This window comes from Miscanthus floridulus, chromosome 2, assembly GCF_019320115.1.
Source record: "Miscanthus floridulus cultivar M001 chromosome 2, ASM1932011v1, whole genome shotgun sequence".
In the NCBI taxonomy this organism is placed as follows: Eukaryota; Viridiplantae; Streptophyta; class Magnoliopsida; order Poales; family Poaceae; genus Miscanthus; species Miscanthus floridulus.
In genome coordinates this window covers 108,888,610-108,910,639 of record NC_089581.1, presented here as the reverse complement: position 1 = coordinate 108,910,639, position 22,030 = coordinate 108,888,610, and the positions used below count along the sequence as shown (strand labels likewise).

Below are 22,030 nucleotides of genomic sequence, written 5' to 3'. Positions count from 1 at the left end.
TTTTGGAGTAGATCTTGTCAGCTATAGTGCAGCAGTTTTTAACATGTAGCAGTGGTGGATGAATTTAAATCTGGTAGCAATCTAGAAGTCCAACAAAATTCAAATTTTTACAGCTGCTAGATAACTTAGTGAAGCATATCTCCACCAAATTTCGTGGTATTTGGATTTGTACTTTGGGAGATATGCTTATTTCTTTGAAGGGTACAGAATCTGTCAGAAAAGTGATAAATGTTGGATTGATCTAGAGTCACTTTGATTGAAAGGGTACTCATGAAGATAGCAAATGTTCAAGAAATGATTTTTATTGATAAATCCAACAAGTGGTTTCATACTAGAAAATGCTTTCAAGTGGTATCACATCTACACATGGTATCAATCATACAAGACAATGGTTCCACAAGTGATCCTCAACTTTAAGTGATCATCAAATGAAGAATGCATCCCTTGCCTACAAGAGCTCAAGTGTATCAAATGGATGACCCACGCTATCACATAGGGGGAGGTGTCACACAAATTGATATCAAGATCAAAGATTCTATGTGTGGTATCTCAAGAAGTCCTACACAAGATACAAGTAGTACAAGTTACAAGTGGTATCTACAAGTGGTGTCATTCCAACAATCAAGTGATGTCCATAAAAAATACAAGATTCAAGCCACAACCATCTACCCCAAATGCATACCTTTGCATCAATGAGAAGCACACCTTTTATGAAAATTAATGACAAATGGGGAGAGATTGTACAAAGATATGAAAGCCTTAAGATTGAGATTGTACAAGGGGGAGAGATAAGATATGAAAGCTTTGGAAGAGGATTAAGACAAAGAAGTAGAGGTTGGACATGGACATGGAAATGGATAAAAAGGGAGCAACATTGAAGAAAAGAGATGGATCAAAATTCTTGGACAAGAGAAGCACACAAGTAGGGGGAGCAAGCTTATGAACTTTAATTGATTGCATTTGATATGTGCATATTCATGTGCTTGTGTGCATTGCATAAGTTCTTAAAATTCAATATGCATGCTTGTGTGATGTATGCTAGTTGTAAAATTTGATTGATGAAATGAAAACTAGCATGCATAGGATGATAGCTAGACACTTGGTATGTTTTTCAAGTAATGCTAGTACCTTTCTTTTAATGTTGATCTCACGAGGTATCTAGTGCTTTTTATTTTTCCAAGTGTTATCTAGCTAACCATGGTGCTAAGGATGAACTTAAAGGTGCAACTCCAATTGGTATCACACTTCAAAGGTTTACTCTATACACCTTAGCATCATTCGGTAGTAATTACTCTCCCACAGTTCCAATCTATGCATATGTGCGAACTTCAAACCAAACACTCTAGCACAAATGTAGGGGGAGCTAATACTACCATCTCAGGTTTGTGGTACTTGTTCAAAATCATTTTCATATGGTGAAATTGCTTGGGCAAGCAACATGAATCCAAAAGAGCTTAATTTCCATATCTTTGTAGAGTTGTCATCAATTACTAAGAAGGGGGAGACTGAAAGGTCCTTGTGTGGTTTTGGTAATTGAGTGACAACCTAGGTGGACTAATTGTGTTTATGTAAGATACACAGATGATTAGTCCACAGGTACATGTATATGAGCAACATATGCCATGAATGTGAAAATGGCTTGGAGATGTTGCAAAGCTCACACATGTGATGATGAAGGAGCTCATTACAAATGAGACATGATATTGAGTCATGTGATCAAGGTGGAGAAGATCAAGACAAGGCTTGGCTTGATGGACTGGTTGCAAGCGTGAAGTGCAAGTTGGAGGCTTTGGAGCGATGGACCGCATGACGGTGAAGCTTGAGCAAGACTTGGCACCGATGGACGAAGGCAACGGTGAGAAGCAAGTGAAGTCAAGATCGATGAACCAATATGATCATGTGATGATATGAAGTGGATCATATCATTGTTGATCGTGTTGGTGCATGTGTTGCATCGACATTGGAGAAGATGGAATAGAATGTGCAAGGTAAAGGTATAACCTAGGGCATTTCATTTCACCGGTCATAGGTGTGTAGAGAAGTTGATGACTAGGTTTAGGATAGATGGCCATACTATCAAGAGGGGCAAACTTGTTTGCATATCGGTCATCTAGTGCCACTAGAGTGATCTAACTTTGCATCGGCGCTAGGAATGAGTGGCGTGGCAAGTTGAGTGGTGAAAGCATCTAGGCCCCTAGTTAGGTTTTGGTGATTAATGATAGTACGTGATTACTGTGACTAACGTGTGTTTTACAGAGGCAGTTAAGTTAGGTCACGGTAATGGAGATCGATTGGGCAATCATGGTGGTCATGCCCCTATGATGGAAATCGTTTCGGTTTTCAAAGGATGGACGACAAGGTTAAGGAAGGACTAGTTCTAAGTGTCGTTTGGAGTTGAAGAGACACTTAGAGTAGTTTAGGACTTTGTTTTTCCTTTGGCTGTACTATTAAGGGGGTATGGACGGGTAGCTTGACCTAGATGAGTCTAGTGCGTTAAGTGTGGTGCACACTTGCTAAAACTAGCACTAGGTAGCTCCAAAATAGCCCTTAGATCCAATGGAGCAAAGTTCACTTACATATGATCGAGAGTTAAAAGTGAATGGAGGGTCAAATACTAACCGGACGCTGGCTTCGGTGTGATCGGACACTGTCTTAGAGTTCGTTCAGTTCATTTGATCAAGGTGAAGTCGTCTGGAAGTGACCGGACGCTGAGAAGTGAAGTGACCGGACACTGAGGGCCAACGTTCGGTCAACTCCAGTAAGGTCCCAGAGAGGGAGAATCTTGATCGAACGCGTCCGGTCAGTGCTGACCAGACGCTGGTCAGGTGCCGGCTATTGACCGGACGCTGCTCAGCAAGTGACCGGACGTTGGAGGACCAGCGTCCGGTCGACATCAGTAAGGTTCCAGTGAGGGAAAATTGTGACCGGATGCGTCTGGTCAACACTTAAACACTGGAGTTCAGAGTGAACTGACCGGCGCGTATGGTCAACATAATTGGAGCATCCGGTCATCCTGTAGAGGCACATAACGGTTCGTTTTTCAGTCCATGTTATAAATACCACCTCCATTTATGTGTGGGGGTACTTTTGCTTATTCCAACAACTGAGAAACACCTTTGAGAGTGCCAAGAAGAGCAAGGTCCTAGTAAGGTGATTGAGATTTGAGAATCCCAAAGAGAGCCCTTATTAGTGAGATCAAGAGTAGCAAAGTGTGCATCCACCCTTCTCATTAGGCTTGTCGTGGTCAAGTGAGAGTTCGTGCTGGTTACTCTTGGTGATCGCCATCACCTAGATGGCTTGGTGGTGATTGGAGAGCTTGGTGATCATTCGGCGGAGCTTGTGGATGACCCAACTCAAGTTGTGAGCGGTTGTGGGTGATTCGCCATGACGGAGTGTCAAAGAATCAATCCGTAGAGAGCACTTGATCCTTGCGCGGATCAAGGGGGAGCTACACCCTTGCGTGGGTGCTCCAATGAGGACTAGTGGGGAGTGGCGACTCTCCGATACCTCGGCAAAACATCGCCGCGTTCCTCCTCTCTTTACTTTGAGCAATTCAATTCTTGTCATTTACATTCCTAGAATTGCCATGCTAGAGTAGGATTGGAACTTATGGTGCTAAACTTTTATGCGTTAGATTAATAGGAACACTTTCTAGGCACAAGGGGCTAATTGGGCTAACCGTAGAGTTTAATTATTGCAAAGAAATTTAGAATTAGCCCAATTCACCCCCCCCCTCTTGGGCATCTTGATCTTTTCAAGTGGCTAATCCTTTGGGAAATGATTGTGAAAATGCTAACACACATACATATGGTGATGTACACATGGTGGTGTTGGCATATTTACAAAGGAGATAAAGTTGGAGTTGATGTGGATCAACTCAGCGATGGAACAGAGGCGAGAAAGGTTCAAAACTCCACCAGTGGAGTGCGGATAGTCCAACGATGTCACCGGTGCCCTATATAGAAAAGATAGGATTTCACAGTGTGCACCGGACGCTGGTCACGCAGTGACCGAACGCTGGGGTCCTACGTCTGGTCAGTGGCAGCAGTGAAGGCGCAGGCGTCGGTCTTTGACCGGATGCTGGGTCACTTCATGATCGGACGCTGGGTAGCTGCATCCAGTCCCACTGATGTGGCAGCATAGAGAAGAGGAGAAATGACTGGACGCTGATGCTGCGTATGATCGTGACCGACCGGACGCATCCGGTCATGAATTTTCACCTCTGGAAGCTTACTGTAAGTGACTGGACGCTGGGGTCCTACATCCGGTCACTTTGAGCAGCTGCGTCTGGTCATCACTTGACCGTTGGGATCAAGCGAATGAGGTTGAACGGAGGCGACATGTGGCAAGCATCCATTGACCGAACACTGAGGTCCTACATCCAGTCGATATGACCGACGCATCCAGTCAATCCGAAAAACACCCAGTAAAAGGGTAATGACTATTTTAGCCCATGGGGCTATAAATAAGAGGGGGGTCTCGGCCATGGATAGGGTTGAGCACCTCGGGGGACTTTGTGTCTATGCTTGTGAGTGCTTGGGAGCCCTCCATCTCACATATGCTTGATAGTGATCATCCAATTGTGTGAGAGAGCGATTCTAGTGCGATTGCATCGTGAGGTTGCATCGAGTGGCACTAGGTTATCGAGTTGTAAGCCGGTGGTGCTTATTACTCTTGGAGGTTGCCACCTCCTAGACGGCTTGGTGGTGCTCTCCGTCGAAGCCCGCAAGAAGCTTGTGTGGTGCTCCGGAGAAGAGCTTTGTGAGGGGCATTGTGCTCGTCCTGCGGGAGCCACGCAGAGCAACTCTAGTAAAGCGTGTCATTGAGCTATCCTCACTTTTGGGGTAGGTTCTTATGGTGCCTGACGTGCGGGCTTGGCGGGTGATGCCAATTAGCCACCGAACCACCAAGTGAGCGGTCGACACAACGGAGACTAGCATGTTGGCAAGCACGTGAACCTCAGGAGAAAAATCACCGTGTCAACTTTATTCTTCCCGTTGATTTGCATCCTCGTTACACAAGCTTGTAATTACTTTCATATATATTGTGCTTGTGTAGTTGCTCTTGTAATTAGTTTGCTTGTATAGCTCACTAGTTACCTTCTTGCTTGTGTAGCATAGAAGTAGCGCCCTTGCGTGACTAATTTGGTTTTGTGTAACCTTGTTAATCACATTGGTTAGTTTGTGTAGCTAAGTATTTGCGCTCTCTAATTTGGCATTGGTTGCCTTGTTATTGAACATTGCTAGTGGGCATAGTTAGCTTTGTGCTTTTGCTTACTAGCATGTGTAGGAGCTCCCCGTTGCTTAAAGTACTAGTGGCATATGTTTGTGTGACATTGCTTCTAGAATTGATTAGGTGAGTTCTAGCTAGCCCAACACCTTTGTTGCTTAATTAGGATCTTTGCAAGGTGCTAGAGAACATTGATAGAGGGGTGTAGTCTTAGCTAGACCGATAGTTTTAATTCCGCACTTGTTTCAGTTAGCCGACGTGACTAAGTTTTAGAAACGACTATTCACCCCCCCTCTGGTCGTCATCTCGACCCTACAAAGACCTTTGCTCATTTTTCACTACACCCGGGCGCCGATGTAGCGTGCCACTAAGGAAGCGATGACCCGATCCTTGCTCACTTGACACCATGCCCAGATCGCGACACGGCGTGTCACCAAGGGGGTGCCGACCCGGCCCTTGCCCATTTAACACCATACCCGGGTTCCGATATGGCGGGTTCCGATATGGCGCGTCGCTAGGAGGATTATGTCCCAATAATTTTCTTTCGGGTTTCATCTCCATTAGAATGGGTAGATTTAACGTTGGCTCGCCACGCCTATCATAACCCTCCTCCTTTACCAGGGCTTGAAACCTGTTATGTTGAGACAACATAGGTAGAGTTACCATAATATAGAACATGATTTTAGAAAGAAAAAAACTAAATTTACATATTTTCTAAGCTAAAATAATTCTCCTATGAATTTTTTAAGGTTAGTCCAGATTTTGGAATTTTATATTCCATTTTTTCTTTAAAAAATGGGTAGTTTTTGAAGATTTAATTATATAACTGTTTTAGTAAAGTCCATTTGACTCCTAAACTATCAGCATAGTCCGATTTGCCTCCCTCGTGGTTGATGTGGCACCATGTAGAGGACGCCTGGCATGACGCCACGTCAAATTAAACTACATTGAAAATCACCCAAGAAGAAAAAACCGGTTACAATAGTTAAAGTAGCTAAAACATCTTTTTTTTAGTTTGAAAGGAGCTTAATCGGACCACAATAAAAAATCTAGGTCGCATTTGGATCAAAGGAATTTTATTGGAAAAACGGAGGAAACAAAAACAAAGGAAAGATGAGAGGAATGTTTGGAAATAAGGAAAACTCCAATTCCTTTCCTCCATAATACTATATCGTCTTCACAGTTTCACGGGAAACAAACATCTATCCCAACCTCTAGTTTTCTCTTCGTGTGTGGAAGCCCAAGGCAGTTGCGCGTTAACTCGTCAATAGCTTTCAGATGTTGCGAGTAGAAAGACAGGTGTGTACATAATTTAATACAAAAAAAAAATGCCTTTTATCAAGCCAATTACTTTTATAACCCTACAGTATAGTTTTCATGCATTTCAAACACCTATCTTATTTCTATACTTTTTTCATTCCTCCGTTTTGCTACTGCACGTTTTTTTTTTATACGGTTTGTTCTGCTCCTCTATTTCGTATTCTTTTGATCCAATGTCGGTCCACAGCAGATAGTTGAGGGAGCAGGAACACTTTTTTTTTTCTGGCACTAAACTTCCGGCCCATCTAGGCGTGGGCACGAGCACGAGGTGAGCCCGTGAGAAACCAAATCGCGAACCCACCCGGCCAGGTGGCTGATCTCGTGCTCCCCTCCTCCCAGTCCCCTCCACTCGCCGAGGCTCGCGACTCGCGACGCCTTTGCTAACTGCTTCCGCGGCCCCTGCCCCACGCCCCCGCGACCCAAACCCTAGCCCCCTCCACCGTCACCGCCACCGTCATGGCCGAACCACCCGCCGCCGCCGCCGCCGCCGCCGCAGCTGAGGTCGGGGCGCCGGCTTCGTTGCCACAGCCGGTCGCCGAGGAGGCCGACGCCGCCGCGATGGAGGAGGCCGCGGCGGCCGCGAAGAGGTGGCCTGGGTGGCCCGGGGACAGCGTGTTCCGGCTGGTGGTGCCAGTGCTCAAGGTCGGAAGTATAATCGGGCGGAAGGGCGAGCTCATCAAGCGCCTCGTCGAGGAGACCAAGGCCAGGGTCCGCATCCTCGAGGGCCCCGTCGGCGCCACCGAGCGTATCGTGAGTAGCGCTACTTTTGCTGATGATTGATGATGGGTTTATGTCTTCTCTGACGCGAAGGGATGTTAACAAATTCAAAATTAGGATGCTTTGTACTGTGAATTATTGAGGTTGCTTGGTATTATGAGCTATTTTTTTATTGTTATTGTTATTGTTATTGTTATTGTTATTGTTATTATTATTTATGTTTTACCTGTATGACCTGGCAATAAGGGCGCGTTTGGTTGGCATCCACATTGTGCCGCACCTTTCGCGCCACAATTTTGGCGCGCGTTTGGTTCGCGTCCGCACTTGCGGCGTGCCGCGGCGCGACCACAGCTCCGTAGTATATTTTTGCGCCACAACCTGCCAAAAGTCTGGCGAGCGAATCGAGCGCATCACTTCTGGTGTCGCCTCTGTTGCGGTGCGGTGCGGTGAGGACGCCAGCCAAACCCGCCCTAAATGTGAGATACAGTCGCTGTGCTCTTGGGAAAAAGAAAGTTGGGATGTGCATGAGTTCACAAATATCTCAGCGGTGGAGTGGCCTAATTGGCTCTCTGCGGTACTGCAAGTGTTTGCTGATTTGGTTATTATCCTAAATAGATAGGACACTAGGACGGGAGTGAAAATCAACTTCTTATGGTTGGAAATTCTGGTCATACTACGCATCGATGTTGTTTCTTGTGATATTTAGTGTGTGCTGTATTTGTTGTGATGACTGTAAATATCGAAAAAGGTGTATCTATTCAGATACCAGAATGTTTAATGCTAGTACACGAGACAGTTATGTACTGAGGAGGGTATGATTAATGTGAGCCTTCAATATGCTTTTATGCTTATATATGTTGTGCGATACATGTAGAGATTTACTATATGGCCATTTGGGTTATAATGGTCGATGGTAGCTGTCTTTTCTTTTGGCACAATTAAGCAGGGTAACTATCTTCATTGTGTTTGTCCCTTCAATGAATTTAAATTTGATATTGGATAGCTCTTTTTCGCTAGTCTTGTTCAGCGATATTCTTAATATAGTATATCATGTTTCATGTTCTCTTTGGATAATTTCACTGAATCATGGATGTCGGATATTCCAGGTTTTGGTTTCTGGAAAAGAAGATCCAGGCTTGGAGCTACCTCCAGCCATTGGTGCTCTCATGAGAGTTTTTAAGCGTGTCATTGGGATAACAGATGGAGCTGCTGAGGGCACTCAGGCCGCTGCTACTCCTGGTGTATGCGCTGCCCGATTGTTGGTTCCTGGAGCTCAGGCAATTAATCTAATTGGGAAGCAAGGTGCCACTATCAAAGCAATCCAGGAGAGCACAGGTGCTACAATACGGGTAATATCAGTAGGTGAGGTGTTTCTCTGGACTGATGTATTGTGTGTTGATACTTGATACACAGTTAATTTTGTAAATTTTGTAAATTGTAGCACAGTTGATCGTCTTGTGTTGGACTTAATATCTTGTCTTCTTTCCCTGCTTCCAATGTAACTGTTGAATTTCTGGCAAGCTTTAGCTGTTATGATGCATAACACTTGCAAAACGATGCTGTCTTCCTTACATTTTAGCAAAATGGGTGCCATTGTTTTTAGAGTACTAGACATTTGACTGGACTTAATAAATAAATATTATCATTCTTGTGAGAGGAGAACTTCCACTTTTAAAACTGATTTTATTAGGTGGTTGTTGTTAATGTGGCTAGGAGCTCTACCCTTATTTCAACTGCATGTTTTTAATCTTGCATGATTGGGTTAGCTGTATTGAACTCTTGGTTATAGAAGGTAAAAACACTTTGATAAGTTATAAAATTAGCATCCCACACAGATCATTATGGCATTAGAAAAGTTGTAAATTTGAAGTTCTCCTTAATAATGGTTTTTGGGTTATAAATATCTGCAGATGAACGGGAGCGACCATTCTATGTAACTGACGATGAAAGGATAGTTGAGATACAGGGCGATACAGAGAAAGTTCTAAAAGCACTGCAAGCAGTTTCTAACCATCTTCGGAAGTTTTTGGTTGACCATAGTGTACTTCCATTATTTGAAAAAACTGTAAGGATGCATTTCCAACTCACGCTAAACTTCACTAGTGCACCCTTTTACCCTTTATATCATTTTTGATTCACCGTTTTTACCTTTTTTTCCCCCAGAATACTACAGTGAGCCAAAATCGCAATGGTGATGGATGGAGTGATATGTCACATCCTTCAATTGGTTCTGCACAAGTGAATCAATCACCTTCAGTGGTAGATGAATATATTCTCCCAGTGAAGAGGGATCCTTTGTATCTTGAACGAGAATCTTTGGTAGATCATAACATTCATCGCTCAGGTGTATCACTTTATGGGCGGGATCCAGCCTTGTCAACACTACGACCCTCTGGAATATATGGTGCTGGCCCGCTACTTACGCAGGTCTGAGTTATCTATGGCTTTGTATGAATTTTCATTCCTTTTTCATAAGACATTTAGTGGAATAAGCACAATTGAATTCTTTATTGCCTGGTTATTGTGCATTCCATACATTGATCCTTTTACAAGTTACTTAATAATTCCTACTTGGAAGCATAGCTTCTCTTTTTGACCTTGAATTGTTGCTATCTTGCTGACAAGAACTTATCATATGCAGATAACCCAAACCATGCAAATCCCACTTACCTATGCTGAAGACATTATAGGAGTTAAAGGAGCAAATATTGCGTACATACGAGCTAACAGTGGGGCTGTTGTTACAATTCAGGAGAGTTTGGGTAGTCCTGATGATATTACTGTTGAAATAAAGGGGACATCTTCACAGGTACAAGCTGCACAGCAGCTCATCCAGGTAATAGCACGTCATTCTTCTTTGCAGGTTTCGATTTCCACTACTGTAAACATTTTGACACCATCTCCTTATCCAGGACTCGTTGGCTGCACACCGAGAACCTGTCAGAAGCAGTTATGTGGGAGCAGGATTAGATTCAGTGTATAGGTCCAGCTACTCGCAATATGGCAGCTCCACCTATCCTTCGTCATCACTGCCATCTTATTCTAGCATCGATGATGTTAGTAGATACCCGTCTTCAGGTCTTGGTGGCTATGGGTCGAGTTACCGGTACTAGTAGTAGTTCGTCCTTAGGCTTGAATGCTTGATGGCACCTTGTATCCATTCCTGGGTGATCATTGTACAAGTCAGCAAGTTTTCTGCTTTGTATGCTTCCGAGCAGAGATCTGGTAGATCATACTGTATCCCAGTAACCAGACTTCGGGGTCTGCTTTGTTTTGACAAACGATTGGTTTTATAGATTTTTCCCTTTCATGGAATCGGAAATTGTACTTGTTTACTAGTGCCTGTTTTTGTTAGCGCTGCAGTTTATTTGTGTAAGAGATCTAATTCGATGCTTGCATCTGTCTCCAGTATATTCATGCTGTTAAATCACAACACCCATAACAAATATAGGTTACTTAGCTTTGTTTTAAGTCAAAAATCTTTAAAATTACTATTATATATTACCTCCGTCTTAAAAAGAATGCAACTAAGGGGTTTCGTGCCACGAAAAGTGGTTCATGTTTAACTAAGTTTATGGTGAATAATATTTACGGTTATGTCTTTAAATTAATTTATTATGAAAATACATTTTATAATTAATCTAATGGTATTTATTTGGTATTATAAATATGAATTCTTTTTTATTTATAATTGGTCGAACTTGGTACTAAAACGTAGTAATACTGTGCTAAAATTGCATTCTTTCGGGAGACGGAGGTAGTAAAAAATGCAGAAAAATGTACTGTGGTTTTGCATGACTAGAATATTGCCAAAATGTCAGCCTCGGATCTGGGACCAACAGTGCATGTTTACAGCTGCCAGTATTACGAAACAGTAAGGTAAATGGTATGATCATTCAGGAAAATGTTGACATCTGCAAGCTCTTACAACACGCAGTATTTGTTCTTACTTCTCTCTAAGTCAGAAGCTTCCATTCTAAAAACTCAGCAACCCTCAACTACAAGGCCAAATAACCAACACTTAAGCAAAAGGAAATAATAAGGCTCCAGAGGCAGCAACTGCGCTTGAATCCAGAATTGTCCATTGATGAGTCACGCAAGATGTTCAACTAGCCCCCCTGCGATGATGTACACATATCATCAGTCAAATGGTAGTTGTCGGTGTTTCGGACCCGGGAGTCCTCAACCAACTAGTAAAATATATTGCGTGCCCTAATCCCAGATGGTGATACAAAGAGACACAAGGTTTATACTAGTTCAGGCGATAGGTGCCCTACGTCCAGTCTGAGAGATCGATCTTGTATTCCTTACACCGAGGTGCTCGTAGTAGGGGGTTACAAGCAGGACGAGAGAGGGAGCTAACCCCAGGTCTCTGCGTAGTGGCGTGAGTCGCTCGTTCATCTGTCTGTGTGTGTCTCAGGCTATGTCTGTGCGTGTGAGCGTCTATCTGTGTTCGTCCGTGTTCGTCCTCTCGTCCCTGGAGACGATTCCGGTCACTCCCTTTTATAGTTAAAGGGAGGACAGGAGCGATACATGTGTTCGTCACGCGGCGTTTTGTGAGCGGAGATGGTGTGTCCGAGCCCTGTAGCTTGTCACTGTGGCGGCATGGTCGATGGAGCGGTCTTATCCTTGATGTACTGGAGCGACGCGCCGATCACGCCCGATCCTGTGCGACGTGGGAGCTCCAGTGATAGCTTGACGCAGGGCATGGCACACGCCGTGGACGACGTGCCGGTCGCTGTATGTTGACAACGTAGAGAGCCGAGGCCTAGTTGGTGCAGAGGCCGAACCATCGTGGGGGGCTCGGCGGGCGCGACTCCCGAGGCTGTCGATACCCCTGAAGCGGATGGCCGAGGCTCGGAGGGAGCAGTTGGTCCTGTACACTGATTCCGAGGCTACAGGTACCCGGACTTGACTCCCCACGCCGCGCTGTCCTCGGAGCAGGGGTTAGATAGCACATCGCAGTACGAGTGTCAGTCGTGGGCACAGTGCCGAGCACAGCAGCCGGTAACCCCTGCCCTGTCCTGTCCTGTCCCGGACGGCATGGTGCTGATGCGACTCCCATCTCGTCGGTCACTCTGCTGTGTCGAGCCGTCGTTCGGCTGACGTCGCGGGAGTGGTTGGGCGCGCTAGTTGGACGTGACGTTCTGTCAGGGAAACCGGTCGAGGCGGAGGCGACGGGGTTGTCGCCGAGCCGACCTCGAGCGAGATGGAGAATCGGTTCTCTGTCCGAGGCCTTACGCGTAGGGCCTCGAGCGAGACGGAGAATCGATACCCCGTCCGAGGCCTTACGTGCGAGGCCTCGAGCAAGGCGGAGAATCGGTTCCCCATCCGAGGCCTTACGTGCGAGGCCTCGAGCGAGGCGGAGAATCGGTACTTCGTCCGAGGCCTTACAGGCAGGGTCTCGGGTGAGTCGGGATACTGTTCAAGGTGGGCCGGTCGGTCCAGCCGAGCTTCAGATAAGGTGGGGGTTTGCCGGTAGTTGTTTTTTGGCTTTGATTTTTAAAGGATCTAAGCGATTTTTTTTCGGCTCTCGCTTAGGTGAAAGGTCCTAATGGCTAGAAGGGGGTGAATAGCCTAATAAAAATTTCTACAACAACACTTAACAAAATGGTTAGACAATTATGAGGCGAAGTGTTGCGCTAGCCTACTCAAAATGCAAGCCACATACCACAATTCTAGTTTAGATAGTGTCTATTCACACAATAGCTATGACACTACTCTATGTTGGTGTGCTCTCAAAGGCTAACTAAAGAGCCACACCAACCAAGCAAACAAGCTCTCACAACTAGTTACACTAAAGAGCTTGACAACTAGTTTGTGGTAAAGTAAAGAGAGTGATCAATAAGGTTATACCGTCATGTAGAGGAAGGAACCAATCAATCACAGGAATGAATAACAATAAAGATCATCACCTCGAAATCAATAATGAACACAATGATTTTTACCGAGGTTCACTTGCTTGCCGGCAAGCTAGTCCTCGTTGTGGCGATTCACTCACTTGGAGGTTCACGTGCTAATTGGCTTCACACGCCAAACCCTCAATAGGGTGCCGCACAACCAACACAAGATGAGGATCACACAAGCCACGAGCAATCCACTATAGTACATTTTGGCGCTCCGCCGGGGAAATATCAAGAACCCCTCACAATCACCACGATCAGAGCCGGAGACAATCACCACCCTCCGCTCAACGATCCTTGCTGCTCCAAGCCGTCTAGGTGGCGGCAACCACCAAGAGTAACAAGCGAAATCCACAGTGAAACACGAACACCAAGTGCCTCTAGATGCAATCACTTAAGCAATGCACTTAGATCACTCCCAATCTCACTATGATGATGAATCAATGATGGAGATGAGTGGGAGGACTTTGGCTAGGCTCACAAGGTTGCTATGTCAATGAAAATGGCCAAAGATGTGAGCCTAGAGCCGTTGTACCCCTTCACTGGGCACACAACGCTCTGACCGGACGCACCGGTCCAATTGACCGGACCCTAGGACTCAGCGTCCAGGTCCACTGATTGACGCCACGTGTCACCAGCTTCAAATGCTGTTCGTCAGATTTCAACGGCTACGAAGCTGACCGGACGCTGCGGCAAAACTGACCGAACGCTGGAGCCTCAGCGTCCGGTCGAGTACAGTAAGGGTCAAAAACCGGTCCACCTCGACCGGACACAGCCCAACGTCCGATGATAAACCCTAGCCTCTGTACTGCCAGTCAATGCGACCGGACGCAGGCAGTCAGCGTCCGGTGCTTTTGGATCCAGCGTTCGGTCACTTGACCGACGCTGGCATCTCCTCTATTTTCACTTCTAACTTCTTCACCCTTGCTCCACTCCAATGTGCCAACCACCAAGTGTATCACCTTATACACATGTGTTAGCATATTTTCACAAATATTATCAAGGGTGTTAGCACTCCACTAGATCCTAAATGCATATGCAATGAGTTAGAGCATCAGTGGCACTTTGATAACCGCATTCCGATACGAGTTTCACCCCTCTTAATAGTATGGCTATCAAACCTAAATGTGATCACACTCTCTAAGTGTCTTGATCACCAAAACAAAACAGTTCCTATGGTTTATACCTTTGCCTTAAGCTTTTTATTTTTCTCATTCTTCCATTCAAGTTTAAGCCCTTGATCATCACCATGCCATCACCATTGCCATGCTATGATCTTCATTAGCTTCTCCACTTGAAGTGTGCTACCTATCTCATGATCACTTGATAAACTAGGTTAGCACGCAGGGTTTCATCAGTTCACCAAAACCAAACTAGAGCTTTCAATCTCCCCCTTTTTGGTAATTGATGACAACCCTTATACAAAGATATGAAATAAAATTCAATTGAATCCATGTTGCTTGCCCAAGCATATTTACCATGTGTAAAAGAATATGGACAAGTTTCATGAACCCCAAATGGTAGCAATTGCTCCCCCTACATATGTGCTAAGAGTTTGGATTGTAGCTTTCACATATGCTTAGATAGGAAATATAGAAGTCAATGTCTACCACATGATGCTAAGGTATAAAAGATGGACCTTTGAAGCGTGATACCAATTGGAGTGCACCATTATACCTTCCTTAGCACCATGGTTAGCTTAATATCACTTGAAAACATACTTTTGGAAAGATATCACTTGTAAAGACTTACTTGGGAATGAAAGTTATCTAGTGATTTCATTTCATCATTCAATCTTACAACTAACCTTCATCACACAAGCATGGATGTTTAAATTTAATACTTGTGCCATGCAAGAAAACATATGAAATGCACATTCAAATGCACCATATAAGTTCATGAGCTTGCTCCCCCTACTTGTGTGCTCAAACTTTTAGTTGATCCCTTTCCTGTGTTCATTTCTCTCATATATCAATATATCTTTATGTTTCTCTCCTTTTATGATATTTCTCCCCCTTTTTCACTTTTTCACTATTTTTACTACTATCTTTGTTTCTCTCCCCCTTTGTCATCAATGACCACAAAGGTTTTAAATATAGATAGTATTACTTGTAGGGTCGAGATTATCAATGTCAATCAATGGGGTGAGGATCATTTTCCCAAATTTGATCTAGTCTAGATCATTTACCAAAGATATTTAACTCGGTTTGAATCCAAGGACAAGCTTCTTCACACCTCCAAATAAGGGTTATCTTGTACCATGTTGAGTTAAACACTTATAGCTCATTTTCTAGATTAAACACTAGGTTTACAAGCCCATAAACATGTCATATGCTATCACAAGATCAAGTCAAGCATATGAGCAATAGTGATACCATATAAACATCAAATTCGTTTGATTTTCATGAATGAGCCTAATAAAATAGAACCATTTGAAAGTTCCTCATAGGATTGAAAATATGACTAGATGCACTAAACATGTCCTTAGCAAGGATGTATGTCATGCCAATCAACTTTTACCTTGGGATGCTCGAAGGAGAGGCATGTCATATTGGTGGGGGTGCATCAACACATATTTGAGAAATCTAATATGTTCAACTCATTCCTTAGCTTGCAAAACTTTTTCTCATCCAATGGCTTGGTGAATATATTGGCAAGTTGATCTTCGGTGCCTACACTCTCAATGCAAATGTTACCTTTTTGTTGGTGATCTCTTATGAAATGGCGGCGGACATCAATGTGCTTTGTTCTTGCATGTTGCACCGAATTGTTGGTTAACTTGATTGCACTCTCATTGTCACATAGCAATGGCACTTTCTTGAACTTGATTCCAAAGTCACTCAAAGTGGCCTTCATCCAAAGTATTTGTGCACAACAACTACCGGCGGATATGTATTCGGCTTTGACGGTTGATAATGCAACACTATTTTGCTTCTTTGATGACCATGAAACAAGTGATCTTCCCAACAATTAACATGTGCCCGAGGTGCTCTTCCTTTCTACCTTGCATCCCGCATAATCCAAGTCGGAGTAACCAACTAGCTCAAACTTTGCTCCTTTGGGATACCACAAACCAACATTTGGTGTATGCTTCAAGTACCTCAAAATTCTCTTTGTAGTCTTTAAATGACTTTCTCTTGGTGAGGATTGAAATCTTGCACACATGCATACACTAAACATGACATCTGGCCTTGATGCGGTCACATAGAGTAGGCTTCCAATCATAGACCGATACAACTTTTGATCTACCATGTTTCCACTTGCATCACTATCCAAGTTGCCATTGGTTCCCATTGGTGTGCTAATGACTTTGCTATCAATCATGCCAAACTTCTTGATCATGTCCTTGATGTACTTGCCTTGACTCACAAATGTACCATTTTTCAATTGCTTGATTTGAAGACCAAAGAAGTAACTTAACTCGCCAATCATGGACATTTCAAACTCATTAGCCATCATCTTTCCAAACTCATCATAAAATTCTTGATTGGTTGATCCAAATATGATGTCATCAACATAGATTTACAATACAAATAGATCTTTTTCAATCTTCTTGATGAAAAGAGTGGTGTCAACCTTGCCCATGGTGAACCCTTTAGAGAGTAGGAAATCTCTCAATCTCTCATACCATGCTCTAGGTGCTTGCTTTAAGCCATACAAAGCCTTTTTCAACTTGTACACATGGTTGGGCTTCTTACCATTTTCAAAACCGGGAGGTTGCTCAACATATACTTCTTCATTGATGTAGCCATTTAGAAATGCACTCTTAACATCCATTTGATAGAGCTTGATGTTGTGGGCATAAGCATAGGCTAGCAAGATTCTAATTGCTTCCAATCTAGCAACCGGGGCATATGTTTTTCCAAAGTCAAGACCTTCTACTTGAGTATAGCCTTGTGCTACCAAACTTGTTTTTTACTCACTACTATCCCATCTTGATCTTGCTTATTTCTAAAGACCCATTTGGTTCCAATCACATTGTGTCCCTTTGGTCTCTCTACTAATTCCTATACTTGATTTCTTGTGAAGTTGTTCAATTCTTCATGCATAGCATTCACCCAATCAACATCCCTCAAAGCTTCATCTATCTTCTTTGGTTCAATGGATGACATAAATGAGAAGTGTTCACAAAATGATGCCAATCTTGATCTTGTTTATACACCTCTAAAAATATCACCAATGATTGTATCCAAAGGATGATCTCTTGCAATGCTTGTTGGTTGAAGCAATGGAACTTGATTGCTTGCACTAGCTTGATCATTGGGTTGAGATGATGTACTAGCCACTTAATCTTGTTCATTGTCATGAGAGTCACTTGCACTAACTTGATTTGTATCATCTTGCATATTTGAGTTTGAGAGCACTTGCACTTGATCATATTCATCATCAATCACTTGTCTAGGCCTCAATTCACCAATATACATGTTCTTCATAGCATTTGAAAGTTGAATGCCTCTAACATCTTCCAAGTTCTCATTCTCTACTTGTGAACCCTTGGTTTCATCAAATTCAACATCATGAACTTCCTCAAGAGTACCACTATCCAAATTCCAAACTCTATATGCTTTGCTTGTAGTGGAATAGCCAAGTAGGAATCCTTCATCACATTTCTTGTCAAACTTGCCCAATCTAGTGCCTTTCTTCAAAATATAGCATTTGCAACCAAAGACTCAAAAATATGTAATGTTGGGCTTTCTACCATTCAAGAGCTCATATGGTGTCTTCTCTTTCAATCGGTGACAATAGAGGCGGTTGCTACAATAGCAAGCCGTGTTGATAGCTTCGGCCCAAAAGGATTGACTCACATTGTACTCACTAAACATAGACCTTGCCATATCAATAAGTGTTCTATTCTTCCTCTCAACAAGGCCATTTGATTGGGGTGTGTACTTGGCCGAGAATTGATGTCTAATTCCAAATTCATCACATAACTCATCAATTCTAGTATTCTTGAACTCACTACCATTATCACTTCTAACTCTCTTGATGGTTGTTTCAAACTCATTGTGAATGCCCTTGACAAATGATTTGAATGTTGCAAATACATCACTTTTGTCCACTAGAAAGAATACCCATGTGTATCTAGTGTAATCATCAACTATCACAAATCCATATTTGTTTCCACCGATACTAGTATATTGTGTTGGCCCAAACAAATCCATGTGCAATAACTCAAATGCTTTACTAGTGCTCATCATGCTTTTCTTAGGATGGGTGTTTCCAACTTGTTTGCCGGCTTGACAAGAGCTATAAAGCTTATCCTTTTCAAACACAACATCTTTCAAACCTTTAACTAAGTCATGCTTAATCAATCTATTCAATTGTTTTATTCCAACATGACCAAGCCTTCTATGCCATAACCAACCCATGCTAGACTTAGTGAACAAGCATGTAGATAATTTAGCTTCACTAGCATTGAAATCAACCAAGTATAGATTCTCATATCTAAAACCTTTGAAGATCAAATTAGAGCCATCTACACTTATGATCTCTACATCATCTACCCCAAATATGCATTTGAATCCAAGATCACACAATTGAGCCACGGATAGCAAATTGAAGTTCAAGCTCTCTACTAGCAATACATTGGATATGCTCAAGTCATTGGATATTGCAATCTTACCAAGCCCTTTGACCTTGCCTTTGCCATTGTCACCAAATGTGATACTATCATAACCATCATTGCCATTGGTGTTGATTGAGTTAAACATTCTTGCATCACCGGTCATGTGTTGAGTGCACCCACTATCAAGAACCCAATGCCTTCCTCTGGCTTTGTAATTAACCTACAAAAGAAAATCAATTCTTTTTAGGTACCCAAACTTGCTTGGGTCCTTGAAGGTTAGTAACCAAGCTCTTTGGCACTCAAATGGCTTTCTTCTTTGAGCCCATCCATGGTTTGCCAATGAACTTAGCCTTCACACCATTTGTACCCTTAACAAGCATATAGGAAGAGTTAAGCTTAATGGAGGATATATTAGCATTTTTGCTTTTGTTGGTGCATTCATGCTCTCTATGACCAACTTGCTTGCAACTAGTACAAAACCGACCATTATTCTTCACAAAACTTGTCTTGTGAGGAGCAAAGGCTGCCTTGCCTTTCTTGGGGGTATAGCCCAATTCCTCTTTGTAGAGAGAAGCTCTTTGGCTACCCAAGCACATAAGCAAGCGGTCCTCACCACCATAAGCCTTAGCTAAGGTGTGAGTGAGCTTAGTGACCTCCTTCTTGAGGTTCTCATTCTCAACCACTAGTGAGGCATCACAAGTGATACCATCACTACTAGATGAGATAGAAGTGGAAGTGCTACAATAAGGGTTAGTAGTAGCAACAATGATAGGCATAGATAATGATGTATCAATTAAATCTCAAGTTACACCTACATCACAAGTTTCAACATGCTTTCTTTTATCTTGTTCATTAAGCAAAGTGGAATGAGCTTTTTCAAGCTTTTTGTGAACCTTGCCAAGCTTCTTATGGGCTACCTATAGCTTCTCATGAGTTGCTTTGAGCTCATCAAGGGCTTGCTTAAGGGCTTTTACCTCCTTATTCAAGCTCTTGCATTCCCTTCTCTTAATGTCAAAGTGTTCTTTAGCATCCTCTAGCATGTCAAATAATTCATCCTTAGTAGGTTCATCATCATCACTATCACTATCATTTTTATTTTCATGTTCATTATTATCAATATGTTCTTTATCACTTTTATTGTCATAAGATTGTACCTTAGTGGCCTTAGCCATGAAGCATGATGAAGATTCGAAGAGAGAAGGCTTCTCATTGATAGCAATGCTTGCAAGAACCTTCTTCTTGGTGGTCTTGTTATCATCACTATCATCATCATCATCACTTGAGGAAGCATCGCTATCCCAAGTGACCACATATGATCCACCCTTCTTCTTGAAGGCCATCTTGTCCTTCTTCTCTTTCTTTTCCTTCTTGTCTTTCTTCTTGTTCTTCTTGTTGTCATCATCATTGTCGCTATTGTATGGGCATTGAGCAACAAGATGATCTTTGCTTCCCCACTTGAAGCACCTTCTTGACTCTTCTTTGTTCTTGGATGAAGACTTCTTTCTTCTAGCATGGTAGCCCTTCTTCACCATGAACTTGCCAAATCTCTTGACAAAGAGAGCCATCTTCTCATCATCATCATCCCGTGAATCACCATCCTCACTTGATGTTTCTTGCTTTGCTTTGCCCTTGGATGATGTGGCCTTAAATGCCACGCTCTTCTTCTTCTCATCTTTCTTCTCCTTCTTTTCTTCCTTCTCATCTATATCTCTATATGTATCATCGGTCATGATGTCTCCCAACACTTGATTTGGTGTCATGGCGTCCAAACCACTCCTCGCTAGAATTGTGACCAATGTGCCAAATCTTGAAGGTAAGCATCTCAAGAACTTGTGGGAGAAGTCCTTGTCCTTCACCTCTTCTCCAAGTGCTTTGAGATCATTGATAAGCACTTGAAGCCTATGAAACATCTCCGGCACACTCTCATCCTCCTTTATCTTGAAGCTTGCAAACTTCTCCTTGAGAATATAAGCCTTTGCACCTTTCACGGCTTGAGTGCCCTCAAATGATTCTTCCAACTTTTCCCAAGCCTCATGAGCCATCTCAATATTCTTGATTTGTTCAAATGTTCTTTCATCAATTGCATCATGAATAGCACTTAGAGCAATGTCATTGTTTTGGAGAAGCACTTCTTCGGCGGTGGTGGGATTCTCCGGATCACCAATCTCAATTTTGGTTTCAACTACCTTCACACTTTTCTATTGATTGACTTAATGTGTGTGGTCATCTTTGACTTCCAATAAAGATAATTTGTACCATCAAATTGGGGTGGCTTCTTGGTGTTGTTGATTTGAGCTATTTTTACACCGAAGGTTGTTAAGCCTCAATTAACGGTGACCTCAGCTCTGATACCACTTGAAAGGTCCTAATGGCTAGAGGGGGGTGAATAGTCTAATAAAAATTTCTACAACAACACTTAACAAAATGGTTAGACAATTATGAGGCGAAGCAAGTGTTGCGCTAGCCTACTCAAAATGCAAGCCACCTACCACAATTCTAGTTTAGATAGTGTCTATTCACACAATAGCTATGACACTACCCTATGTTGGTGTGCTCTCAAAGGCTAACTAAAGAGCCACACCAACCAAGCAAATAAGCTCTCACAACTAGTTACACTAAAGAGCTTGACAACTAGTTTGCGGTAAAGTAAAGAGAGTGATCAAGAAGGTTATACCATCGTGTAGAGGAAGGAACCAATCAATCACAGGAATAAATAACAATGAAGACCAATCACCTCGGAATCAATAATGAACACAATGATTTTTACCGAGGTTCACTTGCTTGCCGGCAAGCTAGTCCTCGTTGTGGCGATTCACTCACTTGGAGGTTCACGTGCTAATTGGCTTCACACGCCAAACCCTCAATAGGGTGCCGCACAACTAACACAAGATGAGGATCACACAAGCCACGAGCAATCCACTAGAGTACCTTTTGGCGCTCCACCGGGGAAAGGTCAAGAACCCCTCACAATCACCACGATCAGAGCCGGAGATAATCACCACCCTCCGCTCAACGATCCTTGCTGCTCCAAGCCATCTAGGTGGCAGCAACCACCAAGAGTAACAAGCGAAATCCACAGCAAAACATGAACACCAAGTGCCTCTAGATGCAATCACTCAAGCAATGCACTTGGATCACTCTCAATCTCACTATAATGATGAATCAATGATGGAGATCAGTGGGAGGACTTTGGCTAGGCTCACAAGGTTGCTATGTCAATGAAAATGGCCAAAGATGTGAGCCACAGCTGGCCATGGGGCTTAAATAGAAGCCCCCATAAAATAGAGCCGTTGTA

The 22,030-nt window shown here is 43.1% G+C and overlaps 2 protein-coding genes across 2 annotated transcripts in view; one reads left to right on the top strand and one right to left on the bottom strand.

Annotated features, from left to right (window-relative positions):
* The first annotated feature begins 6,870 nt into the window (after window positions 1–6,870).
* Window positions 6,871–10,604, top strand: LOC136539334 (RNA-binding KH domain-containing protein PEPPER-like). The gene is made up of 6 exons (XM_066531287.1): window positions 6,871–7,299; window positions 8,373–8,628; window positions 9,177–9,331; window positions 9,430–9,693; window positions 9,908–10,102; window positions 10,179–10,604. Exons 1-6 carry the CDS (start codon window positions 7,006–7,008, stop codon window positions 10,377–10,379), a joined length of 1,365 nt encoding a protein of 454 aa, XP_066387384.1. The 5' UTR covers window positions 6,871–7,005; the 3' UTR covers window positions 10,380–10,604.
* Window positions 10,605–11,080: 476 nt separating this feature from the next.
* The window catches only part of LOC136527711 (mediator of RNA polymerase II transcription subunit 31-like), a 37,881-nt gene continuing 26,931 nt past the window's right edge, over window positions 11,081–22,030 (bottom strand). Inside the window, exon 6 of the mRNA XM_066520522.1 lies at window positions 11,081–11,384. Coding sequence (XP_066376619.1) covers window positions 11,372–11,384 — 13 coding nt within the window. The 3' untranslated portion in view covers window positions 11,081–11,371. The remainder of the gene's footprint in view (window positions 11,385–22,030) is intronic.